A 26,830-nucleotide genomic window follows, 5' to 3' on the forward strand; every position below is an offset into this window, starting at 1 on the left:
CATTTCTTCTACAGAGGCTGAGGTCACACAGAACAATTTTGGATAAACACCACTGCAGTTTCTTATACAGAGAAGTGGATTCAAAAAGAAAAGAAATTATACAGAGAGGACTTAAAGGGTTATTCCATTTTCATAAATTAATATTTTTGGATAGTGCTTGTAAATACAAGTAATTTTACAATTTACTGCTTATTAAAATTTTCAGCCATTCTTGGCATATTAACAATTATTATTATTTTTTTTTTTTTTACAGCATGTTGTCAGTTCTTATGGCAACCATCTCTGGCTCAAAAAACTGCATCAAAATGGCCATTATCCAAAAATCTGCACAATGGGGAGCTTTTATAATGGAGTGGCAGTGCACATGCTCGACCACCGCTCCATTCATGCTCTATGGGGCTGGCGAGCGCTGCACTTGTTTTTTTCTGGCAGCCACATGGAGAATGAACAGAGCAGTGGTCAGGCAAGTGCAATGTTGCTCCATTTTGTAACAGGGATGAAAGTTCCCCGTTTTGCAGATCTGTGAGAGTCCCAGTGGTCAGACCAACATCCATAAGCTAGTTATCTAGCCAGAAGTGGTGATAAAGGGGGTGTCCAGTGAGAACTAGTAAAGTAATTGAATAGAGCATGCACACTCTTGCTCCATTTATTGTCTATGGGGCTGAGAGGAGTATAGCGGTCAGCTATCTCCATACACAGCTTCAACACCTCACATGGTTGTTGTCTGTTAAGTTACACCGGAAGAAGAAACAAGAAGGAATTAAAGATTGGCTGTTTCATGATCAATCTTCATAAGCACACCGCTTCTGCCTGCTGGCTTGCTGGTTGCAGGGCAGTGCGCTCCTGAATATTGGCAGAGGTAGCACTCTTGGTCCAGACTGTGGGTCTACCAGGCTGCTCGTAAAGGCAGCTTCTCCACTGAAGCATGGGAGAAGCACAAGGGGAATGTAGTGGACCAGATCCAGCCAGCATCAGTGCTGAACAGGCACTATAAAGAAGAGAAAGCTGGCAGCATCTGCTCCTCGCCTACGTAACACGCCACTCAGACCATAGGGTGGCCGGTAACCATGGCAGAGAGATGTAAACTATGAAATTAAAAATCCCTCTGTTCTTGAGAACTGAGAGACGTTTTAATAAAAGGTAAATTGCATAACTGTTTAGTTTTACATGTACGTTGCAATTTTACCCATTTAAAAACTTGAGATGGCTCCTTTAACATGAGGCGACCTCTTTAATTACCAGACACCGTTCCTATTCCTAGTACAAAACTGCAGTAAAAGGCGTCTAGTGTTTAAATCTATATGAAACAAAACTGCTGAACTTTATAGAGAAACTAACATGTGAACATTTACAGAATACAGGATCTATAATTCTGCAGACACTATTAGTTTGGAATTAAATATTTAACACCCTCAACGCATTTTAGATCCTGAAACAATAAAGAGCTAATCCAATAGTAAAGCGCTAACAAGCAACAAGACAGCATAAAGCTCCAGCTACATCAACCACCCACAGCAAAGCTTCCAACTAAAGATGCAAGAAAATTATCATATATGTAGACATTAATAACCATATCTAGCTACATACACGGCTGTGGAGTCGGTGTCCATTTTGGTGGAGTCGGAGTCCGTACAAAATGGACAGACTTCGAAAATATATAATAAATTGGGTTCATTAGTACAATGCAGGATGTGCTGTAAATGTTTTCAGAAGAAATTGGGAAAGTTATGAAACGTCCTATAAATGTCTGTTCTGTTCCTGATCTAAAGGTCTCGGCTTTTAGTCGAGATGACTGAGTGAGGCAGGGCTGTGGAGTTGGAAGTCAGGGAAATTGAGGAGTCGGAGGTTTAGCTTACCGTTCCACAGCCTTGGCTAAATATACATGTATACTCATGGAGACGCTCTTGCTGCCAGTGTGCTGGATGAGACGAGACAACATTTTTAGTTTTGGAGCTCAAAGAAAGAAAAATGTTCTTGACAGGAACTAAATTAAAGTTGTTGTTCAGGCGTTCTCTGGCACATGATCTTACATTGACCGTGGAGAGGTCCTGGTCTGCTTCACATGTGGCAGATGCCAGCTGTTCTACACAGTTGGCATTTGTTAAAGCAGCAGCCAAAGTTTGTTACGATTGCTACTCTTTAACCATATAGATGCCACTGTTCATAACTGACAGTGGCATTTAAATGGACCAATTGCGGGTACCCAGGCATTACCTCCTAGAAACGCTATCAAGGGGTACTGATGGGTTAACATGGCAGCCATGGGCCTACTAAGGGTCCCCAAGGCGGACTCCTTGGCACTCCTGTGAAGCCCAGTCATAAGGTGGGCTTCTTAACAAATAGTGTTGAGCGAGTATGTTCTATTAACCCTTTCGCCGAGTATGCTCGGGCCGAGCTCCGAGTATTTATAGCTGCTCGGTGATTAGGTTAAATCGCTCCCGTGTGCATGATTTGCAACTGACAGCTTTATTACGTGTGAGGAATGTCTATTTCTAACACATTCCTCACATGTAATAAAGCTGTCAAACAGTTGCAAATCATGCACACGGGAGCGATTCAACCATATCACCGAGCAGCTATAAATACTCGGAGCTCGGCCCGAGCATACTCGGACAGAACATACTCGCTCAACCCTAGTAGCAAACTATCATTCAGAATGCATATTGCAATACTATGGTATTGGAATATATAGCATAAGCAACCAAAGGAATCACAGTTTCAAGTTTCCTAAATAGACAAAAAAAAAATTATATATATGAAATTTTATTCCAAGGAGATGTGTTATGATCAAACCATGCTCCTGCATGAAATGCTGAGAGAAAACATACTTTAAGAATTAGGCTGGGGACAAACACTGGAAAGACCTGTCAATCAACAAAAGCAGGGTGGGGAAAAGCCGGCTTGGGGCAGAATCGGACCAGACAGATCTCTTCCTGCAGTCATCTATTTAAACCATTATCTCCCAGCGTTTTAGGTAAAGACATAGTTGTTTGCAATCCTGAAGCCAGGCTCAGATTCAGGTTGCCCGTGGTTCTGGCAGAATGACTAATGATGGGTCTCTTTTAATGTATCAATTTCTGGAAGCAAAAAAAAAAAGAAAACAAGGATATATATATTAAAAGCAAACCTTTTTCGGTATGAAGTCTTTTAAAGGAATCTGTTTTTGACAAGCTTGGATCAGAGATGACCTTGGAACCAAGTTTAACTGTGAGATCTACAGAACGAAAACCTTGGGGGAGCTTTCTTTCATACAAGAGGGTGAGGAGCTGTGCAAGGGTCATTTCAGGAGGTAAGGGCTGACCTGCATGACAGAAATAAATAATTCATGTTCAAATTAAAAATGCAATTTTAACTCATCCTGTGTGTATGTGCGTGTTTTTTTGTGTGTATATAGAGTATAATATATATATATAAAAAAAATGATAAATTATATATTTATATATTATACATTACATATATTATTACATTACATATAGTGTATAATATACACTGCTCAAAAAAATAAAGGCAATACTTAAACAGAATATAACTCCAAGTAAATCAAACTGTCCACTTAGGAAGCAAAACTGATTGACAATCAATTTCACATGCTGTTGTGCAAATGGAATAGACAATAGATGGAAATTATCAATGACACCCTTCAAAGGAGTGGTTCTGCAGGTGGGGACCGCAGACCACATCTCAGTACTACTGTTGAGCGAGTATGTTCTATTAACCCTTTCGCCGAGTATGCTCGGGCCGAGCTCCGAGTATTTATAGCTGCTCGGTGATCAGGTTGAATCACTCCCGTGTGCATGATTTGCGACTGTTTGGCAGCTTTATTACATGTGAGGAATGTCTATTTCTTACACATTCCTCACATGTAATAAAACTGTCAAACAGTTGCAAATCATGCACAGGGAGCGATTCAACCATATCACCGAGCAGCTGTAAATACTCGAAGCTCGGCCTGAGCATACTCGGACAGAACATACTCGCTCAACCCTACTCAGTACCAATGCTTTATGACTGATGTTTTGGTCACTTTTGAATGCTGGTTGTGCTTTCACACTCGTGGTAGTATGAGACTGACTCTACAACCCACAGAAGTTGCTCAGGTAGTACAGCTCATCCAGGATGGCACATCAATGCGACCTGTGGCAAGGAGGTTTGCTGTGTCTGTCAGCGTAGTGTCCAGAGGCTGGAGGCACTACCAGGAGACAGGCCAGTACACCAGGAGACTTGGAGGGGGCCGTAGGAGGGCAACAACCCAGCAGCAAGACTGCTACCTACGCATTTGTGCAAGGAGGAACAGGAGTAGCACTGCCAGAGCCCTGCAAAATGACCTCCATCAGGCCACAAATGTGCATGTGTCTGCACAAACGGTTAGAAACAGACTACATGAGGGTGGTATGAGGGCCCGACGTGCACAGATGGGGGTTGTGCTCACAGCCCAACACCGTGCAGGACGCTTGGCATTTGCCACAGAACACCAGGATTGGCAAAGTCGCCACTGGCGTCCTGTGCTCTTCACAGATGAAAGCAGGTTCACACTGAGCACATGTGACAGACGTGAGAGTCTGGAAACGCCGTGGAGAGCGATCTGCTGCCATGGTCGGTTTGGCAGTGGGTCAGTAACGGTGTGGGGTGGCATTTCTTTGGAGGGCTGCACAGCCCTCCATGTGCTTGCCAGAGGCAGCCTGACTGCCATTAGGTACCGAGATGAGCTCCTCAGACCCCTTGTGAGACCATATGCTGGTGCGGTTGGCCCTGGGTTCCTCCTAATGCAGGACAATGCCAGACCTCATGTGGCTGGAGTCTGTCAGCAGTTCCTGCAAGATGAAGGCATTGAAGATATGGACTGGCCTGCCCGTTCCCCAGACCTGAATCCGATTGAGCACATCTGGGACATCATGTATCGCTCCATCCACCAATGTCACGTTGCACCACAGACTGTCCAGGAGTTGGCGGATGCTTTAGTCCAGGTCTGGGAGGAGATCCCACAGGAGACCATCCCCAACCTCATCAGGAGCATGCCCAGGCATTGTAGGGAGGTCATACAGGCACGTGGAGGCCACACACAATGCTGAGCCTCATTTTGACTTGTTTTAAGGACATTACATCAAAGTTGGATCAGACTGTAGTGTGTTTTTCTATTTTAATTTTGGGGGTGACTTCAAATCCAGGCCTCCATTGGTTAATAAATTTGATTTCCATTGATGATTTTTGTGTGATTTTGTTGTCAGCACATTCAACTTTGTACAGAACAAAGTATTCAATGAGAATATTTCATTCATTCAGATCTAGCATGTGTTATTTGAGTATTCTCTTTATTTTTTTGAGCAGTGTATAAATACACACACACAGCGCTATTAAATTCTGTGAGGAAATCTATACATACATACATACAGCGCTATTAAATTGTGTGAAGAGACTCTACCTGGCAGCAGTTTGTGGTACAGGTGGAACACAGGGATGCTGATGGTCTTGCTGGAAGAGTCCACTCCTGAAGAAGAGCCCCCTACTTTATCAGTCATTACTCTTCCTCGTCTTGATGGTGGACGAGGTGGCGTGGAGGACACGGCCCGCTTTGATTGGGACTTTAATCCTTTGGAGTAAATTAACACAAAAATAGATAAGGACAGATATAATTCTGGGAGAATGATGCATGAAGGATATTAGTGCTAATGTAGAGGACTTTGGCTACATAAAATTTTCATAAAAACAATGTGTTCTTATGTAGCTGTTGGTGGGTAACATAATGCGTATAAATGGCATATAAAACATCAAAATATTATTCATACCTTTAACTGCTCCTTCGATTATGTATTACACATACCGATATTGGTAGACATTTACCAAAACGGATTTACACTGATTTTAAAAGAGCACTTATTTTTTTATTTCCCACTTCGCAAACATGTTGTCATCTTCTGCCGATTTCAGCAGCACTCGTGTCACATGGCTGCACGTGTGACCAGCTAAATTACACACCGTGTCTGCTGTGCAGAGTCACTTGTTGAATTATGTAAATCTAAGACTCAGACATGGGCCACGGCCCCCTGATCAGTATTTGGTGAGCATTTTTCCTCAGGAGTGGGAGCCAAAACCAGGAGAGGAACTATGAGAGAGAAGGTATAACAGAAACAAGTTTTCGCTTCCACTCCTGAGAAAAAATACTGACCGAATACGGATAGTGGGGCCGTCGCCTTGCACTGAGAAACGCTGTGTGATTGGGCAGGTTACAAATGATGCCACGTGACACAGGAGCAAGGTTAAAACCAGTAGAAGATTATGACCGGTGAGTATGTTACTGCGTTCATTACACATACACACTAGTGCGAATAAAGGGAGAAAAAGAAAAACCAGAGTGTTCCTTTAAGAACTGTTGTGTATAGTTTATAGAGGGGTTTTCAGTTGTAGTATAAAGTATTTTCAAAACAACAATGTCTCCATTGATCCCATTATGTCTTATTCTAGATTTCTATAAATGTGTCACTGATTGGCTGCAGTGAACACACGCCAGAGCGCACAAACTAAGATCATGGGCAGTCGAAGTTCCTGGGCTGGCATGGGAAGACCCGGAGGGGATAGTTTTTTTTATCTTGAATAGCTGCAATGATGTCACCTTTACAAAATACTCAGAGGGATTCTTGCTCTTCTGCTCTCTACACGTACCCAAAGGAGTTGTCTGGTCTTGTGAACTGCAGACTTCTGCATCCTTACAGTGTGCAAACCACACAATGTCAGGACTCTTCAGTAATGCTGCAAGGAGCGGGCGGTTTAATGACAGCAAGTATGTGATCTGCATACTTCCGGCCACATATGCTCAGCCTCGCTCAATTCGCTTGTATGGAGTGAGGGCGAGCACATCTAGTCGGCATGTGAACATATGTATGCAATTCACATACTTGCAATCACATGACCGCCCGATCTCGGCAGCGACACCGGAGAATTCTGACAGCGTGCACGCTGTCAGGATGCAGAAGTCTGCAATCACAGACTGCAGATTTTCACCACAAGACTGGTCAGCCCCTTTAACAAACAGCAGCATGGTGGACATTATACTATAGTAGCAAGTGTAGCTCTGGATCCCACAATGAGTTGAGAGAAAACACTAGAAGGCAGCATACACACACTGTCTGCTCCTCTCTCCGTCTCCCCTTCCCTGCTCCATATACTTCATATAGCAACTGTGATCAGATTCCCCAGCAGTCTGTCTTGCCATCAGCAAGATGGATCTTAGCCTTTTTTTTTTTTTTTTTTTAAAGAGTGGATGGTGAATTCAGGAGGCAGAGAGGAGGAAAAAAAATGTCTCATCAGTGGAGAAAGGAGGACATTTCTTTGATGAGATACATTACAAAGTTGCTCGCACTTGCTTGTACTGGAGGTTTATGCAAAGTTTGTGGGGATGACAGTGGTTATGTAATTTAGATTTAATGATTAAGCTTGTAAAGATTTGCTCATGTGCAGTTATACACATTTACCTGAAGCAACAACAACACTGTAATTATCCTGGAATCCATTTTCCGCTTTCACCTTCTCTTTCTCCTCATGGTTTTTCTTTTCCTTGTCATCTTTCTGCTCACTTATCAACTTAGCAGTGATGCTCGGCGTGTCTATTAAGAGAGAAAAACAGGGAGGTCACTTTGAAAATCTCAATCAACAGTAAGCCATCACAGGAAAGTAGATGGGATGGATGAAGTGAATGCTTATTAGTCCCAGGGCTGATTGTGCCGATCTGTTATTCTCCGCATATAGCTACCAGATACTCAAACATGAAAATATTTAAGGTAGGCCGTCTTATTTTTTTGATATTACAGAAGATGTCTGCATAACCTAGGTTACCTTCTGGTGAAAGTCTGAGAGTCTGGAAAACAGCTGGCCTCAAAGCTTGGCTGCTGCTCAGCTACTCCTTTATGCTTTCTATTGAGGCTTTAAGAAGGGTGGTGGTGGTGGGGGGGTTTGCTTAAATGGGTTGTCCGGGACTAAGATATTGATGATTTATTTTTCGGATAAGTAATCAATATCAAATCCATGGGAGTACAAGACCAGGCATCCCATCAGATGAGTTGTCGGGAGGTCAGTGGTGGTCACGGGAGGTCCCCGTTTTCTCTGTACACCATGTAGTGTTTGTCCCACAGTACTGCAGCTCAGCTCCCATTCATCCAGGAGAGGCATTTCTACAGGGAGACATTCCCAAAGGTATTGGGGTCCTCTAGTATCCGGGCAGTGGTTTAATAACCACAGCTAGACGACTGACAGGTTCCTATTAAATCGGCTATATCATTTCCAAAGTGAGAATCCAGAGCCAACCTTCTGAGCAGGGCTCTAAACCCACACCAACCTCTCATGTTCATTAACCTTTTCAATGGCAATAACAATAGAGTAGTAGCATTTTCCATATGTACTTTAAAATATTATCTAGATACCCCAGATAAAGCGTGTTTTGTTGAACCACTGGGGGGACTTGAACCAGAAGTGTGATTCCCTTCTCTCATTTCTAATTTGTAGATTGTAAATCCAACATATTGTAAAGAACACTCAGTGCCCATGTCAAACACTCACTGAAATAGAGAGTTACAACTAATATAGGATTTCAATAGGCAATATAAGCTTGTGCTGGAGAGCCACAAGTGCATCTACTCTGAGCTCTGTATAACCCGCCCACATCACTGATTGGCAGCCTTCTGCCTATGCGCAGTGTCCACAGCCGCCAATCAGTAGAGCGGGCGGGGTTGGACTACCTGGCAGCAGGTTTACTTGTCCTGTAGTAATAATCTGCTGATAAAACAGTGATTTTTATAAAAGATACACTACGCAGCCCAGTAAGTGACATTGCAAAAATCAGGGTCTCTGTGCCCGCATTATGCTGCTCTCAGATCAGGTTGCAAAAAAATGGTGATAGATTCCCTTTACAACAATGACTGCTGCAAATTCAATGACTGTTGTCAGAGGTTCTCAAAGAATAGATACAATAAGTATATCAGAAAAATGCACACCATCTCATTATACAATAAAGAAGTTGTGTTTGCTAAAACAGTCATACACCTTCAGGGATTTTCCAGCAGCAAAATAAGGAATGTGCTTAAAAAAATATAGACAGAATATAACATATAACATCCTTCTATACCTTGAAATTTTATAGAGCATTATAAAGAGCGTAATCCCTTAGACGCTGTGGTCGGGACAGACCGCAGCATCTAAGTGGTTAGACATCATTCAGTATATTTAAGTGTCACAAAGAAAATAAAATAAAAAAATTGTGATGTAAAAAAAAAAAAAAAAAAAAAAATACCCAAACCCTCATTCAGAACAACAAAAAAGAAGACAAAAGGAGAAACTGAAAAAGAAAAAAATGGCTGAGCCTGTAAAGGGAATCTGTCACTCCCTGGGACGTAGATGACCTATTAATAAGGGCATACAGGTGATAGAAATGTTAATCTAGTCCTACCTGTGTGGCCCATATTAATGGTCTTGTTGTCGTGAAATTTTATTTTATATATCTATGTAAATGATTCCTCCAGGCCCCAGGCCAAGAGGAAATCCCCGGCTCCTGTCTTCATTATAATACTACCCACCTCCCCTGTCCTGTGACGTGCAGTTGTGGCGCTGTGATCCAACACCCGCACTCCCTTCCACCATCCGCTGTCACTCAATGGCGCCTGAGCAGAAGATCACAGAATGCACTATTCAGTGATCTTGTGTGTAGGCGCCAGCAGTGACTCACCAGGGCCTGCACAGAAGATCACTGACTAGTGTATCCTTTGATCTTCTGCGCAGGCGCAGTCGAGTCACGGAGACTTTCTACCACAGAAGAGAGGATCATGCAGGTAGTTCAACAAGAAGGATTACAGCGCCGCAGCTGCACGTCACAGGACATTGATGTGCAGGGGAGTGGGGTACTATTCTAATGAAGACAGGAGGTGGGGATTCCTTACGGGCCCGGGGCCTGGAAGGGATCATTGCCAAAGATAAAATATAAGATTTCACAAAACAAGACCTCTAATAAGAGGCATACAGGTAGGACTAGATTAACATTTCTATCTGCCTGTATGCCCATTTTAATAGGTCATCTACGTCCCAGGTGGTCACAGATTCCCTTTAAGGACTATACAGCTCCTACCTAAAGTTTACAATAGCTACAAGGTAAACGCTGTTACCAGCATCTCATATTCATACATACACACACACACATTATTTATATATACATACACACATACATACACACATACATATATATATATATATATAAACATGCAAATTGCCTCTTCGAAGAAAAAGAGGACTTGAAATCTATAGCGCCACTTATTGGAAGCAGCAATCCTACAAGTCACAATTGACCCTTTAACGAGTCGTGCAATATGACTTAGGATAAAAGCCAAATTAGAATCTCAATTTGCAGATACGGTATTTCGGGTTATTGGTCCTCATCAGTGCAAAGTATGAGAACTGATTTGGCTAGGTGAGTGGCTCTGGAGTGAGGTCGGAAGAGGTAATTTGCATATATATATATATATCTCAGTAATTTACAGCAGCAAGTAAGAGATCAGGTATAGAATATGTGGCCACCATGTTTATCCGATCTCACAAGTCCCGATTACTTTTTATGGGATGTTAGGAAAGCCACAGGATAAAAAAAACAATCCTCAAACAATCCATGAATTGAAGCCAACTCACAACAATCAGGTCCATGGAGAGAAGATAAAGCCGTCCTGCCTATAGATGCAAAGGGGTAATATAAATACAGTAGTGATATTGAGGCCCAATACTTAATATAAAGGGGGAAGAGGAGGAAGATGAAAAAGTATCTCTGCATATCAGACATGGCAATAAGACTGAATGTGAATCACTTATTCAAGGTCTTAAGTAGGAGAACAGTTTATCAATGCAAGAATCATACCTTGCAATATCTGTCCCCCTAGCGGATGTGAAATCCATCACTTACACCCACTTGCTGCACGGAGCCCTCGTCTCAACGCACCGTCCTTTATTTGGAAACATTTTAGGAATATGTATATTTTGAGCCCATAATCACACTTTTCGGCAGACTTTGTTGCAAAGCGGCAGTCAGTTTTATCTGTGACATTTTCATGCACATGACTCAGAGGGTAACTGAAGCAATTACTGAATGTATTGCCGTTTCTTGTATAATGAAATAACAAATGCAAAACACTTGACTTCCATCCATTTCCCTGTCCATTGTCAGACAGGAATGACAATAAATGATCACCAGATGAATTAACTCGGCTGCTCTACAGACAGAGAAGCAGGGCGAACACAAACATTAAGAGGCATGATACAACGCTGCTCATTTCATGGATTCAAAGTTCAATCGAACAACCATATCAAGGTTGAGTCTCAACAGTGCTAATTGTTTTAGAACGTGTTTATTAGGGTTGAATTTTTCTCATGATAAAAAGCTCAAAATCCACCGTGTAGTCAAATGAATATAAATAAAATGTTTGTTTCCTGCAGCCGCCACTAGGGGGAGCTAATGCCTAAGAATTTATACAGCTGGCATTGAACCCAGGAAGCAGGAAAAAAAAGCAATAGCTGTTGGATAGTGAAGTTAAAGTGAACCGGTCATCAGGCTTTTGGTAAGTAAATTATATACACTGTCAGGTTGGTGCTGTTACACTGATTAAAATGATTGGATTGAAGAAATTCATCTTGTGGTTCTTGTTTAATCCGTGTTTGCAGTTTTGAGTTAATGAGATGCTCATGCTCTGGGGCGGCTTGTGGATGGAGCTTTTTTTGGTGCTCTGGCCCCAGTCATCATTCTGGGCTTAAACCACAGGTCACTGAACCTTAAGTAACCTGCCTTTTATACTGCACCTGCGCGTTTAACCCCTTTACCCCCGGGCCATTTTCCGTTTTAGTTTTTTGCTCCCCTTCTCAGAGGCATAACTTTTTTATTTTTCGGTCATTATGACAATGCAAGGGCTTATTTTTTGCGGGACAAGTTGTACTTTTGAATGATATCATATCATGTACTAGAAAACGGGAAAAAAAATTCCTAGTGCAGTGAAATTACAAAAAATGTAAATGACATTTTTATTGATACCATTTTGGGGTAGATCTGATGTTTTGATCACCCGTTATTGCATTTTATTGCAATCTTGAGGCAACCCAAAAAAAACGTAATTCTGGCATTTAGAAATTTTTTCTCATTACGCAGTTTAACGATCGGATTAATTCTTTCTTTTTTACATTGATAGATCAGGCGATTCTGATACCACATATGTGCACGTGGTTTTTTTTTTATTGTTTTATTTTGAATGGGGTGAAAGGAGAATGATTTAAACTTTTACATTTTAATATTTTTATATTTTTAAAACTTTTTTTTTTTAACTTTTTGCTTGATTCTATAGTCTCCATGGGAGACTAGAAGCAGCACTTGCCTGATCTCCTGTATGCAACAGATGTGCTTACTTGCTATGAGCACCGACCACTGGGCATTCTGGACATGACAACAGGGGCCCACGCTGAACCGGGGGTTCCGATGTGGTGCATAGTATTCCGTAGCACGCTGGAAAGGTGTTAATATTGCGGAGATCAAAAAAAAAATAGCTCCAACAAAATAGTGGCGGAGCATGTGCAGTATCATCTATCGGCCAGCAATGCTCTCAAATCAGCACATGTGAAGTCCATTGTGTTCCGAGGACCAGTGTGGGAGCGCGCACAAGAGGAGGAAATAGTCTATGCTGAACACAGCAACGCTCCTGCACTGGTCCTCGGAACTGGCACTCCTGCACTGGCGTCATTTCGTTAGAGCCAATTTTTTATTTTTTTTTTAAGACCACAATATTAAATGCACAGTATTTAAAATAGGAGGCAGATCACTGAAGGTTCAGTGACCTGTCATTTAAGCCCAGAATGATGGCGATAAGGCCAGAACACCAAAAAAAGACCCTGCCCATAGGCCCGCACTGGAGCACGAGCATATCATCAACACAAAACTGCAAACACAGATTAAACAAGAACCAGATGGACTGCTTCAACCCAGGTATCATTTTAGTCAGTGTAACAGCACAAACCTGACACTGCCTGTAGTTTACAAAATTCTGATGACAGAAGTTTAAGGAACAGTAAGGAATTTTTAATGCGAGCATATTAGAAATTTGTTTAGATTACGGCTAAGTGTTCTGTCGTTCCCAGAGCACTTACCACATCACTTGCATAGGAAAATGTTAATTACTCAGGAATGCAGCAACAGTTTGAAATAAAAATCCGTCTACACCTTTATATCTTCCAAGATCTGCCTGCCCATATATGCAATTTGGGAGGGCGGGTGGGCTTGATGTTACTGATCAGATTCCCTTTAATGGGAACCTGTCATACGATTCATGCTACCCAAAGAGAAGACAGCGTGAATCAGAGCCTGAAAGTGTGAACGCAGCCAGGTATATAATTATCTGAAATGCTCCAGCGTGTGAGAATATATTCCTTGGGGGCTGTAGCCAGAGACTATGGAGGCTTCACCCAGCATTGCTAGAGGTGATTGACAGATTCCTCCTCATGTACATAGAAGGGAGACACCTGTTAACTAACCCGGGGATGGTGCCGGACTAGTCTACTAGTCTTGTCTTGGTCTCTTGGTCTCTGAATTCTTGCTGCAAGTGGTCTGGCCAGCATGTATCATGACAAGCTCCCTTTAATTTTATTACCCAAAGCACTAAAAATATGCGCTGTACAATTATGGGAGCAGAACACAAAATAAAGATGTAAAGAGGCATAGTCACCAGGTTTACCAACACAAACAGCACACTTCTATTAGGCCTCATTCACATGTCCATGAAAAAACATGGTACCTGTGTCAGTGTTTGGCCCCTGTATCCGTTTTTACCAGTGTGTCAGTGTTTAGCGGATGTATAAATGACAAAACATCTCCTATACTTTGCAATGTTGGAAATCAGGACATACAGATTTGTATTGGTACTTTTCCATCTGCGATACTCATGAAAAATGGACATGTGAATAGCACCATATCGAGTACGTGTTCCATCCGTGAAAAAAAACAGATACAACACGTACGTGTGAATGAGGTCTTAGACATGATGAAGCTGCTGTACTGTGAGAATCTGTGTCAGAATGGCTGTAAATCCTATTAAAATGAGTATTTAAGGCTCCACGCTGGAGCTAGAGACTTTCACAAAGGATTATACAGCTATTTTTCCATCCACCCCTACATATTAAATATTGTCACAGCCAAACTGAACCATCTTAAAGGGAACTGACAGTCACTCTACCCCTGCGCAAGCAGTAGTAATTTAGGATAGAGTATCACAGCACTTTTTGTTGAACTGGAAATAGTTTTTTGTATTGAAAGTTAAAAGGAAAGCGGTGGCTGTATATAGAGCTGCCAAGGTTTAAAACAAGCGACACCACTGGCGAAGTCGTCATGTGAACAGGTCTTTATGGTTTTTGCTACGCGTGTCAGAGCTGGTCTAGCTCCTTCATCAGGCAAATATATTTGCTTTTCTTTTAATTTCTAACGTTTCTCTGGATTCTTGGACAGGATCCAGCGGGTGGAGCAGCAGCCATCGGATCAACAATATACCTGTCTCAGTGTTGTGCCTGGAGATACACAACTTTTCCAGGTGAGAAAATCCACCACTGATTGCAATTTGTTTTCCATCTGATCTGCGCGAGGCGCGCTTTCTGTATTTTTCTTATTGATATGTAAATTAGGTTCACAAGTGTAAAGCTGGTGTATCAGAAGCACTTGGGGGTCTATGGCTTTTCATAGCGTCTCTCCTCCGGCGCAGCCTCCAACAAAGAAGTGACATGCAGCAGAGCCTCGGTCTCCGTTGTCAATCAAGAAGGAGAAGAGAAGAGGAGCCATAAACTGCAAGTGCGCTGAGACCACCAGAGCACTTGGGAACCTAGCTTGCAAAATCATTAAAAGCCAAATTTTGTCACAATGGCACAACAGATGGCACCAGAAGAGGAATGTGTCATAATGTTACACCGTGAGTGTTACTTACAAGTTCCCTAGAAGAAAAAAACCCTCCTTTATCTGAATGAGTTATCCCATTAGAGCTGACATTGTGCATACGCAAATACATAGCATATGGATGTCAGAGGGGAACCCTCGGCTTCCAACTCCCTTACATTAGTAAGGACAAAAGTCGGGACACAAATACGAATTTTCCTCCATTCATTTGAAAATAAAAGTAAATGAGCATCCACAGATGGGTACCCCAGCCGTATGAGCTGGATGCAAGTTAGAGCGATCCCTTAGAAAACATGGACGTCATTGGAAGCGCATATATGTGTGTGTGTGTGTGTGTGTGTGTGTGTGTGTGTGTGTGTGTGTGTGTGTGTGTATATATATATATTTTTTTTTTTTTTTTTTTAAGTAATGCGTGTATTTTTGGAAAAAAAATAACAATTCAGCTTCTACAACCTCCATGCTTCACTGTACGCTGAAGATAAGTTGGGTATCCATCAGTGACCTTACTGCGGCTTTTTTGTAAGCTGCTTACAAACAGCAGGTTTTCCTGCTTTTATTGTTTTTGCTGTGGATTATCGGTGTCATTTGCTTACAGTACATGTTTAATAAACTTAGTTTTATTTTTTATTCACCAAAAACCAGCAAAAATGCACGGTTGCCTTTTTTACAGTTATTTTGCACTTGCTCATTGCTTTCTATGCGTGAACAAATGCTGCAAAACGCTGGAAGAAATTACATACTGCAGACTTAAAAAACGCTGCAGTTCTGAAATTCAGTCAGGAAAAAAAAAATGTGTGCAGGAGATTTATGACATCTCATAGCTTTGTGGGTACTGTAAAAAAGCAGCTTTTAAGGCTACAAAAATGCAGTGTGTGAACATATGCATCTTCTCCTGTAATTCTCTAAAGGTTCATTTTCACACGCAGACCCGTGCCAATGACAAGCGTTGAATCATTATATACAGGTCACTCGCCACTTGTTTTAAGGCCTGCTGCCGTGGTAAATGGTAAGAGAGCGAACATTAGTATGACTATTCTGCCACTATACAGAAGACATGCTGGTGGATTCTGCCTTGTGGTATAGAAAGTGACTGGACATACGTGGAATACTAACGTAATGATCCGCTAGTAGTGGAGACATTGCACAGTTTCTAAATTGATCATTAAAGACACTTACTAACTTCCTCATGCTAACAATGGCATATCTGTAAGGGGTGCAAAAATGTGCCCGTCTACTATAAAACACGAGTGCTACTGATAGGTGGGGGCCGGTTACAGATTCTGAAGGAGCTAAAAACTTTGGCCATTAAAGAAGCACTCCCTTTAAGTTTTTTTATGAATTAAATGCATGTATGTGTGCATGTAATGTGGTGTCAGTGTGTTAATATACTCGAGCTACCGCTGCTCAGCGCCGTTCTGCTCCTCTTCTCAGTGATGTCACTGTTCTACAAACTCTCCGGGTTAGGGCTCGTTCACACTGGACTATAACTCGGCCGAGTGCTGTTTGATGTTTTATTGGATACCAATCGACCCAATGTCAAACTATGGGGCAGTGCAGATCTGCATTTTTTTCTCATGTCAATTCGACATGAGAAAACCATCGCACATGCTGTGGGTGCATCTGATAATCGGATCACGGGCTCCTATACAAGTCTATGGGTCGTGTGAAACATCGGACTGCACTCGGACGACATCCGCAGACACAGAATGGAGAAGATGGAAAATTAAGTTCTCGCTGTTTTCCGCACCTGTGAGCACAGTAAGGTGACAGAGTTTGAGCCGTGTCATTACCATATCAGCCTGATTCTCTTGCATGAACGATTAGACAGCCGTGTGACCCCGACCTCACACTGCGCTCTGTGTGACCCAGAAGTGGCTTTAACAATGTATGGGATGTCAGAACAAGGCTCTATAGATTTACAATGTTAAAGGGATTTCCGGCTCACTCAGAGTAAAGGGTGAGCTGGCTAGTCTAAAAGCAGTGACATGGAATAACGAATGATGGGATTCGTGATTTCATGCATACTGTTACCTCTCCACGTGCAACACAGTGTTCCTATGGTGTGCCAACCCTTGCTGAAATTTTGATATAAAGAGCAGTGACGTCACTGAGCAGCAAAACAGTACGGCGCTGACACTGGTGAGACCAGCGGTAGGAGAGTATATTAACACACTACATTACATGCACTTATACACACATTTAATGAATAAAAACATAATGGGAGTGCTTCTTTAAGTGACCTGATAGGAGAATGGACCTCATCGGGTTACTCCCATCTTATAAACAGATGACATATTAAGCTGTGCCTCCTACTTGACGATTAAGGGGACTCCCAGAGATCTTAGGAATAAAGGGGTCACAGCAGTGGTGTAAAGCTGCACTGCAGTCTACATTTCCCTGCACAATAGCGCCCCCGACCACCTGCGTTAGCAGGAGCGGCCTCTAGCTCTATTGACTTGAACGAGATGCAGCCCTTTCATTCTCTGAATTAGTGGGGATCACAGAGGTTGGGGCCCCACTGATCATACAATGACAGCACATCTGAGTAACATGCCATCACATTACAATAGGGGAATATATACATGTATTGTTACTCGCTATATTACCAAAACAAAACTGTTGGTTGTTTTACACTTGATAAAGATGCCAGTATGGTACTGAAACGCGTAGTGGACAATAAAGAGTATTGCAGCTAGAGACTTCTTTCCAGCAGCGCAGCCAATTTTTAAATGTGTTTTTATCCTGTTTTGGTCATTTCCATCTAGCGGATCTTTTCTCCAACCACGGGGCAGCGACAGCTGGCTAACTAAACCTTTATAGCGGCTGTGTCTTCACACAACCACCCAAGGTGAGCAAACCTATTGTTTTTACTGTCTCCTATATTAGGGTTACCCTATTGCACGCCTCTCCTTTCACAGTCACTCTTTGATCTTGCTATACACACACTTCAATCAACAGCACCAGTTGTAGTGCTCCTCTGTCTTGCTACTAGGATTTAGGTTGGTTTCAAACATCTGTGCTTGGATCAGAAGTCCTGCCGGGACCCCACACTTCAGCTGTAGCCTCCTCACCATATATGAAGCAGTGGGCCATGTTTTGTGTTCCAAGTAGTGTTAATGTTTCCCAGACATATCCTAGAAAATATGGTGTTATGAACATCACAAAGTGAAGTAATGACATCTCTCTTACCAGATACCCGGTCAAGAAGCTCTGCCAGTGTGGTAGAGATGGGCAAGTGCAGCGTGCGGAACTTGTGTCCTGCTCCATACATGGGATGTTGGATGATGTGACTGGTGGCGTTGATTCTGCCTTTGTACAGCTGAAATGGAAATAAAAGATCTATTACCGATGTCTCATCATGAACAAATAAGGGCAAATTATCTATCTAATTATTTGTATTAAAAAAAAAAATCCAAAAAAATTCTATCTAAATTCCTGAATTAAAGTTTTGAAGTTCATTTTCCAGAAGTTTACTGAATAAATGAGTCTCAAAGATCATGTACATGGAGAGGGGGACAGCGCTCATTTGGGCAAGCCAAGCTTTTATAGCTAAATCTCAAGTGTCTGCTGCCATCTGCTGGACAGTATAGTACTATTTTTTTTTTTTTTTTTTTACAGAAATCTTGAAATGATCGTCCTAATAAAGAAAGGAATGGTATATACCAATTGCTTACTGTTCTCATGCCAATGTTTCTCTGGATTCCCATTGGTTTCTGTTCACCGTTCCAGTAATGAAAAAGTGTCACGATGTGTGAACGCTGCAGCCAAACACTCACTGCAGTGGTATTAACACAATACAGGTAGCAGCCTCCTGTTGCAGTAAAGTGTTGATGTGCCACGCCATCGATCGTAGAGACTAGTGTGGGGGGGGGACCATGGATGATGGCAGGCGACTAGTTACACTGAGCACCACCACAGAATATTCTCTTTTCTACTCTAAAGCAAAATTGGCCCATGAATGTAATCACATATTTCACACAACATGAGAGCAAGAAATATGTCCAATAATACAGAATACTAATAATGATTACTGGTATTAAATCGCTAACTTTATTTTGTGAGTGAGATTCATTGTGACGATACCAAATTTACGTAATTTTATTACTTTAATACTATAAATACATGATTCTAAAAAAAACAAAAAAAAAAACAAAACACATTTGTCTTTGTGTTGCCATATTCTGGGTCCTAAAGTTTAGCAAAAACATTTTCTACAGCAGAGGAATTTGAAGGCTTATTTTTTTGTGCCAGATGTAGTTTTCCCCTGGTCACATTTTTTGGTACATACCACTGATCACATTTTATTTCACCAATTGGGAGGTGGAATGAGGGAAAAAATTGCTTTAAAAAAAAAAAATTCTGGCATTATATTCTGGGAGCCCAAACACTGATTTTTCTGAGTACAGAGCTTCATGAGAGCTTTATTTTTGCACAAATTATCAAAAAAGTATTTCATCCTATGTGAGGCATGTTGAACAAAAAAAAAAGGAAGACTGTTCTGTTGCGGTCTTTAGTATTTTTTTTTTGTGACAGGACGATTAATGAGGTATTTTAAATGTAATGGTTGCTACATGGCATGAAATGGTGAATCCAGGTATGCATCTATTTGGGGAATGGGTGCGTTTTATTTTATCTTTTATTCTGAAAAATTGTATTTTATTTATTTTTTAACATTTAAAAAAAAAAAATGTTTTCCCAAAATTAATAAAAATGTTATTAGTACTTCCACAAGTTATATGTAATTGGATTGACTATTGTTACTATGTTCAAACATTTGTTCATCTAATTCTGCTGGTTTTGCAGAGCCAAGATGTATAAATAACTCATGTTTAATGCTTCTTAAGGTTGTGGGGTGGAGAACTGTTTCTCCAATGTTTGTCTGGTTGTTGTTTTTTATTTTATTTTACCCTTGTGAAAATCTTTATAAAAATTAATAAAAAAAATTTAATTTAAAAAAAAAAATCAAACAAAACATTTTTTTCCAACATTAGTCCCACAATGGGACTGCATTGATAATACAGTGTACTACTTATGTAGTGCAGAGCTCCATCTTGCCTGTCAAGGTTCTATACCTCCAGCAGGGGGGAAACAAATGCTGTGAAGCAGCCTTAACGCTGGGATTATGATGCTGGGGTGAGTGCTCGCTGGCTTTTCATTAGTCACACATCCTAATGGAAGTGGCACATTCATTAGGACGGGGAAAAAACGTGAGATGCTAGGACAAGATTAAAAAGCACATCGCCACTAAATGAACACACAAAAGGGCTTGTATGCATTTGCAACATCTTTCTATACTTCTACATACTTGCACAGCAGCTTTTTTTCTTATAGGTTTAGTTGCATATTGGGGATAAATAAAAACATACAAATGCCAAAAATGTACCACTCAAAAAAACAAAAAGACTGTGTAAAGACTATGTGCTATAAACCTAAAGGAGCACCTGTTACCAGGTGAAAAGTGGCTAGTTTTTGGTCCGATTTTATTCCTGCTGCTTCTTTGAGTACTAAATTTATTTTTCAGTATTTTTTTGCTAAATCCATCATACAGTTTCAATGATATGGGGCTTTTCATTTAGTGCTCATTTTTATAGTCTTAACCAAGGTGGCAGGGCTCCTAAGATTATTTGGGGGCATGTATTTAGGCAGTTCAAAAAAAATCACCCTGTGAGCGAAGACTGGTTGGTAGAAGCAACATTATTGGATTCTGATATGGGAAACAAAATAAAAGCATCAATAAAAGCTAAACTGAACTACAGGATCACCAGGACAAAGCCTTCACAGCAAATAACTTGGACAGACAAGTAAAGACAGGAACAAAGAAAAGCACATCACTTCCGAAACACTCCACCCAGAGACCTCTCAGGCGCCCACTGACATGACGCAGTGGCCAGGAATACTTACAGGGCAGGGGGACTGAAGGAACATGGTAACTTTTTCGTCTTCCAACATCAACTGCAGGAAAAGCCTTCGGATGAAGCCAGAGATGTTTCCAGAGGCTGGGAGATTCGCACGCTGTGGAGAAGATTGGAAAAGCTCGCAAAGAACCTGAAACACAAGTGGAGAGGTTTTACTAGAAAGAAGATACTAACAAGATAGTCCAGCAAGTCAGCAACTGATAAAAGAAAAAAAAACAACAAAAGTTGTCATTTTTGTTAGTGAATAAAAATAGTTTCAAAAACACACATTTCAGCAAACCAAAAGGTTTAAATGATGAGCTTGTTCCCGAAAAATAGATTACTGACCAAGACTAAATGAACAGGTTTGAGAAGAAGCCTCTAACAAACTCTACACTTCACTTTATATTAAAGGGATTGGATGGAATAAGAAAGACTGCTGCCAAAATGATTTAAAAAAAAATAAAAATGGAAGTTTGGTTACTCTTTAAAGGAGTTGTCCACTTTCAGACAATTTATGCCCCAGTTTGTTAAAAGATAGGAAAACCGCACTGTGCACACCTTCCCCAGGTCCACCAGTTAGTCTCTACCAATGGCGCCGACGTCACGTCGGCAGTGCAGCAGCCAATCAGTGAGGTCAGCAGCTCTGCCGTGTAAACAAAATGCCCAGTTCAGAGCCAAAGATTATCTGAAAGTGGACACCCCCTTTAAAAGTTTGGTTCCCACTATACATACCAACTTGTCTCCTACTTTGTGGTTCTACAGCCTCACTCAGAAGTCTGATTTTTCACGCATGCAAAAAAATGGTCCTAATGACATTAGTGTTTTCCATCTGATTTTTTTTTTTTATCAGTGTTTGGTCGTTGTGGTACTTTTTACCATCAGTGATTTTCATATGGAAAAATAAATCAAACTTTCTCCTATTTATTGCAGACATAACACTTACATGAAAAACGGATGTCTTAATGATGCCGTACACTCAATAAGGACTGAGGCACTGCAGAGCATAATATAGGGGCATTACTCTACCTCTATGACAGCTGCAATATACTATGGCTGGACCATGGGTCCAATAACCCGGACACACACAGTAACAGATCTATGTAGCTGGTAATTCAGGTCATTAGATCTGTGGTTCAGACCAGGTTATTAGCCATAACATAGTTATACTTATAGCTTGTGTGTGAACCTAGACTCCTTATCCTTTATTGTATAGCTTTTCAAGTATTATAATCTCAATGAAGTGCTGAAAGAGGTGTGAACCGAAAACAAGAGATAACTGGTGTCAAAATGTTGTTTCTAGCTGTCAATTATGCTTCACACTTATAATAATCATAAAGTCAATGAACTTTCAGCACAGGGTAAAGTATAGAAAGTTCAATCCAGTATGTAGCCATGATTAAATACATATATAAGCAAGTGCTACGGTCATAAGCAGAGCCGAGGCGTGATTTATAGCGAATACTGGAGATTTATCGACTTTCTGGTTTCTGAATTTAATTAACTTTTTGCTCCCTAGTCCATGAACTTCAATACACCGAAAATAAGGATCAAACTCCAGGCCTCCTGATACAGCTTCTCAGTAAAGCCGCTTGTGTATCTACAGCCCAATCTGTTTTTTTAAACACTAATAAGCATGCTTGGGCTAGGGCAGTAAAAAAAAAGAATAGACAGCTGTGTGTCTAACAAAAGTTTCTCATGATATGCACTTCCCAAAACCTGAGAAGGCACCAACCATGAATAACGATAACCAGTCCAATACATATAGGGCTATATCTCATCTCAAGCTGGCCGCAATTTGGGTTGAGTGGTAAAAGGACCAAGTTATTACAGTGATTCTAACTTCTGATACAAACTTTGTGATAAGAAAACTTTTCTGATTTTGAGGAATGAATGACGTTTTTGCAAGATGGGATGCAGCAGTGGTCAACCCATGAAAAGCTGTGGAGCGTCTTTTCTCAGATTTCTGTAATGTGCTGCTTCTCTTATTTCTCCCCAAATATTATGAATAAAATTGACAACTGCATGTTACCCAGTTCGGGGTGTGTCCCTAGTATCTCATACTGTCCAATCACATCCCTACAACAGAAGAAGTGACAGAACCAAGACACAACACAAACTTTTAAGAAAACATGCTCCAGAATTGTAATTTCACGGGGAATACAATCATTTAATAAAACTACTTTGCACACAAGTCTGGACTGGTAGGATTCAAGTTCCCTCAATTTGATCTCTAAGAATGACTCAGAAGAAAACCAGAATGGACATTTCCTTTCGAGGAAAATAAAAGAAAGCCCTTGGACGCCATTCTCATACCTGTGCCATTAATCGCTGGTTATTTGGATGACAAGATATGCATTGCAAGAAAAAGGCCACGGTTGCGTTTTCCACAGCTGTCCTTTGTTGGGTGGTCAGACCGTTTCCTGCAGTTGAATTTAGTAAAGTGCACCTGGAATTGGTCTGCTGTGAGCCATTCACATGACCTGCTGAGCTGGCACCAGAATGACAAAGTAAAAACAAAAGTGCGGTCCAAAGGGGGTTCACTTCAGAACCTCCAAGCCAGTCCTTCATAACATGGCTATTGCCAACTTCTGTCAGAAACCTGAGAATAGGTGCCACCAGGTCTGCCGTGACTGGCATCCTACTAAAGTGCTGAGATGAGTGCTGCCGTCTGAATCTCTCCTGTGTGGCGTCTGTGGAGGTCGCAGCAAAGTCTGAATTAGATATGTGACTGAAGCAAAAATTGACTAGGCTCCTAACAAGAAGTGAGGGTAAACCAGAGTCCAGCAGTTGCTTGATGGCTTCAGGAGACTGTGACGAAGCAGCAAGTGTGGCCAGATGAGACTCCGTAAGTGCAAGAGGTGCTTGTGCATTTTTAGAGTCATCGGTCAGAGCAGCATTAAGGTCTTGCTTTTTGCTATCATCTGTAATAGACAGTCTGTGCTGGCTTTGTATTGGAGGAGGGGTAATACCCATCCAGCCCATGAGCAAAGAGAAATAACTCGGGTGGATGTGACACATTGAGCATAGCAGTCCATCTACAGCCTTCTTCAGGACCATGTTGCACGGTAAAGACATTGACCATTTATACAAGGACCTGGAAAAAAGATAAAGAGTATTAGATATCATATTTCATTAATGGTTAAAAATCCGTGTTTGCAGCATAGGCCATAGTGCTAGCATTTCCTGGTGCGAACCTCTGACAGATGCCACTGTATACAGTAGCGTCCATCACCTATAGGCTCCAGAGTTAAAATACACGTTTTCTTGAATAAAGCCCTATGGATGTGTTTTAATTAGGATTTTTCTGTGCATAAACCAAACAGACTATAAACAATGTGAATGAGCCCTTCAAAAAATATAGTACAAGTAGAGCTAAAGTCATAGACATAATAGGTATTAGGGTATCATGAAGGAGATGGCTGTCAGACACGTCTGGTGATGGCGGTCTCAGAGAAAACCCTTAAAGATTAGAGTTGTAAAAATATAAAGACCAAGGTTCAGTCTCCCAAAATCCATAAATAGATTGGGGGATTGGAGAGAGCTGAATAAACAGGATCCACTGACATGTCTGTTGTAAAGGTAAGAGATTTTTTTTTTCTTCTTTCAGAATACATCTGCAGATCAGGACAGGCTCTTATCAAATATTTTATAGTGAAAAGAATTGAGGATGATGTGGTTTTGTTACATATTTATCATTTGCCCTCTCGTACGTATTACACAACCTTTCTACTTCTCTGCTTTACGTTGGGATTTTTCATGCTGAAGCAGTGCACCTTAAGAGATCTGTTCTGTATGCAGGGATTTTCTTTTTGCTAGGTGAGCTGGGACAGGAAAGACTTATTTTTACATTTTTTTTAAGTTGCCAATGATAAAACACAAATTTAGAAAAAGGCAATAAATAATGTAATAACATTGTACCAGCTCTTTCTTTTTGGACAATGTAAAATAGTGTATTTTGTGATCAGTCTATGAGGTCACCATCTTCTGATAATGGTCCGCAGTAATAGTCGTCCTATCGGTCACAAACCAGAAAGCGAACTCTGCAGCAATACCAGAGTCTAAAGGTGCATTTCAATGAGTCGATTTTAATTCATTGTCAAGCGCTAATTGACAAGTTAATTGGTGCTCATTTACTGGCCTACATATATGGATGAGGATGAGAAAAGAATGACTGTTAATACGATCAGGTTATCAGCAGCACATCTGGTTTACATGGGGCGATGTGCTACTGACGACGATGACTTTAATGCTGGTGATCACCGCCATGTTTACATGCGGAAATTCTCACAAACACTCATTTGCAGATTGTCGGCTCATCTAAATGTACCTTCACTTCCATTCATTCTAGCTATTTGAGGAGAATAAAGTGGTTGTGATTAAACGATTCTTCAACTCAAGCTGGACCACCAGATGATCAGATAAACCCCCCTCTTTTCCAAATCAATTGGGAAAAACTGAAACAATATCTGGCAATGACCATGTAATGCATGCTGACTATTGAAAGAAGTAGCTAGGCACAATCCATATAATTGTGTCCATCAGAGGGAAGTCCAAGTGCAGAGCCCACTGACGAGCTTGAGACAACCACATCAGATTTCCATCAGCTCAGAACCTCCTTACGACTTGCACGACTAGACAAAGAACCAAGGAGGTTCAAATAATATTCAGAGGAGAGCATAAGCCAGGAAACTGGCTGGTGAATTACATGTTCTTCTCATGCAAGTTTTGGGGGGAAAAAAGAATAATAGGATTTATGGAAGTGCTGGATGCATCTTTGAGGTGCATAAATATATAGAATACTTTATACTTGTCACGTATAGATTTTTTTCTCTGCTTAATATAAAAACAAGGATTTAAAAGGAGGTCTTGAATTTGTAATACAAAACATGTAATACTTTTCCATGCATAGGTTGGTCTCTAATTTAGGGGGATAATCATAGATTCTGCGACCTAGGCCAATAACATGGATGGTAAGAACCAGCTGGACCAGAACCTGATGCACTTACTCAAATAGATCTCTGTTCAGCAAACCAGGCAAGTCATATTCCACAGGAAGCTCGTAACTGTGCCACAGAATAGCAGCCACGCAGTGCAAATGAGAAGGGGAGGGCATCAAAAGGCCAAACTCTCTTGGCGAATTGTTTGGAGGATTGAAAGTGCTTCGTCCGCTTCTTTTCAATGAAGCCACTCGGGCAGAATCACTCACCCACTTCAACAGCGCTTGTATCCTAAAGTAATACAAGTAGAAGACAACACATTAGCGACTGCCAGATGGCCCCAAAGCTAAGTGAAATCCTTCTCATCTTTAGTAGATCATACCTGATGGAGTCTCACAATGTAACCTATACTTTACAAGTCATTAAGAAATCAACCAACCTATCTCAAACTGGTAAGTGCTGGCTAAGTTATAAATTACAGGATCTTATAGAAAACATACGTGTCTGGTTTTGATGATCAACTGCAAACGGCATAACTCACTTCAACATGTTAAAAAAAAACAGAACACTTATCCAGGAGGTCTCGTACCTATCCTTAGTTCCAGGGTCTTGGGTAGTCCCTAACTGGTAGAGGATATCAATTGTGGAATCTGACGACAAGCCATTAAGCCTCCCGAATAGAAGAGGGCTATTTAAATCTGTGAAAAATATAACAAAAGTAAGACCCTGTCCACACCCTGACGTATATTTCAAACAGAAATTGTGATGATTTCCTACAAAGCCATGAGTTATCCACACACTATTAAAGGAATGGCTAATGTATACATCAGGTGTTTTTTTTTTTTTTTTTTTTTTTTTTTTATAGGTTTCCATCCATTTAACATATGCAATTATATTCTAGGTCATGGTTAGGCAACCATAGGCTATAATCGCATCTGTATAGATATACATCATAAAAAGATTCTGAAAAAGTGAATAAATTAAATTTACTGGGTGCCATGCAGTGCATTCTATCACACATGGGCTTTCATAAAAAATTATATATATATATAAAGGGT

General features: G+C 41.0%; 1 protein-coding gene across 9 annotated transcripts in view; it reads right to left on the bottom strand.

Annotated features, from left to right (window-relative positions):
* Positions 1-26,830, bottom strand: part of BIRC6 (baculoviral IAP repeat containing 6) — a 288,254-nt gene that overhangs the window by 136,661 nt on the left and 124,763 nt on the right. For all 9 annotated transcript variants that reach the window (XM_073672646.1, XM_073672640.1, XM_073672642.1 and 6 more), the window contains exons 53-60: positions 26,362-26,470; positions 25,842-26,063; positions 23,149-23,929; positions 20,840-20,983; positions 18,128-18,257; positions 7,467-7,598; positions 5,420-5,587; positions 3,128-3,301 (exon numbers count right to left, since the gene is read on the bottom strand). In XM_073672646.1, coding sequence (XP_073528747.1) covers positions 3,128-3,301; positions 5,420-5,587; positions 7,467-7,598; positions 18,128-18,257; positions 20,840-20,983; positions 23,149-23,929; positions 25,842-26,063; positions 26,362-26,470 — 1,860 coding nt within the window. The remainder of the gene's footprint in view (positions 1-3,127; positions 3,302-5,419; positions 5,588-7,466; positions 7,599-18,127; positions 18,258-20,839; positions 20,984-23,148; positions 23,930-25,841; positions 26,064-26,361; positions 26,471-26,830) is intronic.

The sequence above is a fragment of the Phyllobates terribilis genome, unplaced genomic scaffold (assembly GCF_046119375.1).
Source record: "Phyllobates terribilis strain yellow unplaced genomic scaffold, ASM4611937v1 Scaffold_3__8_contigs__length_932513732, whole genome shotgun sequence".
In the NCBI taxonomy this organism is placed as follows: domain Eukaryota; kingdom Metazoa; phylum Chordata; class Amphibia; order Anura; family Dendrobatidae; genus Phyllobates; species Phyllobates terribilis.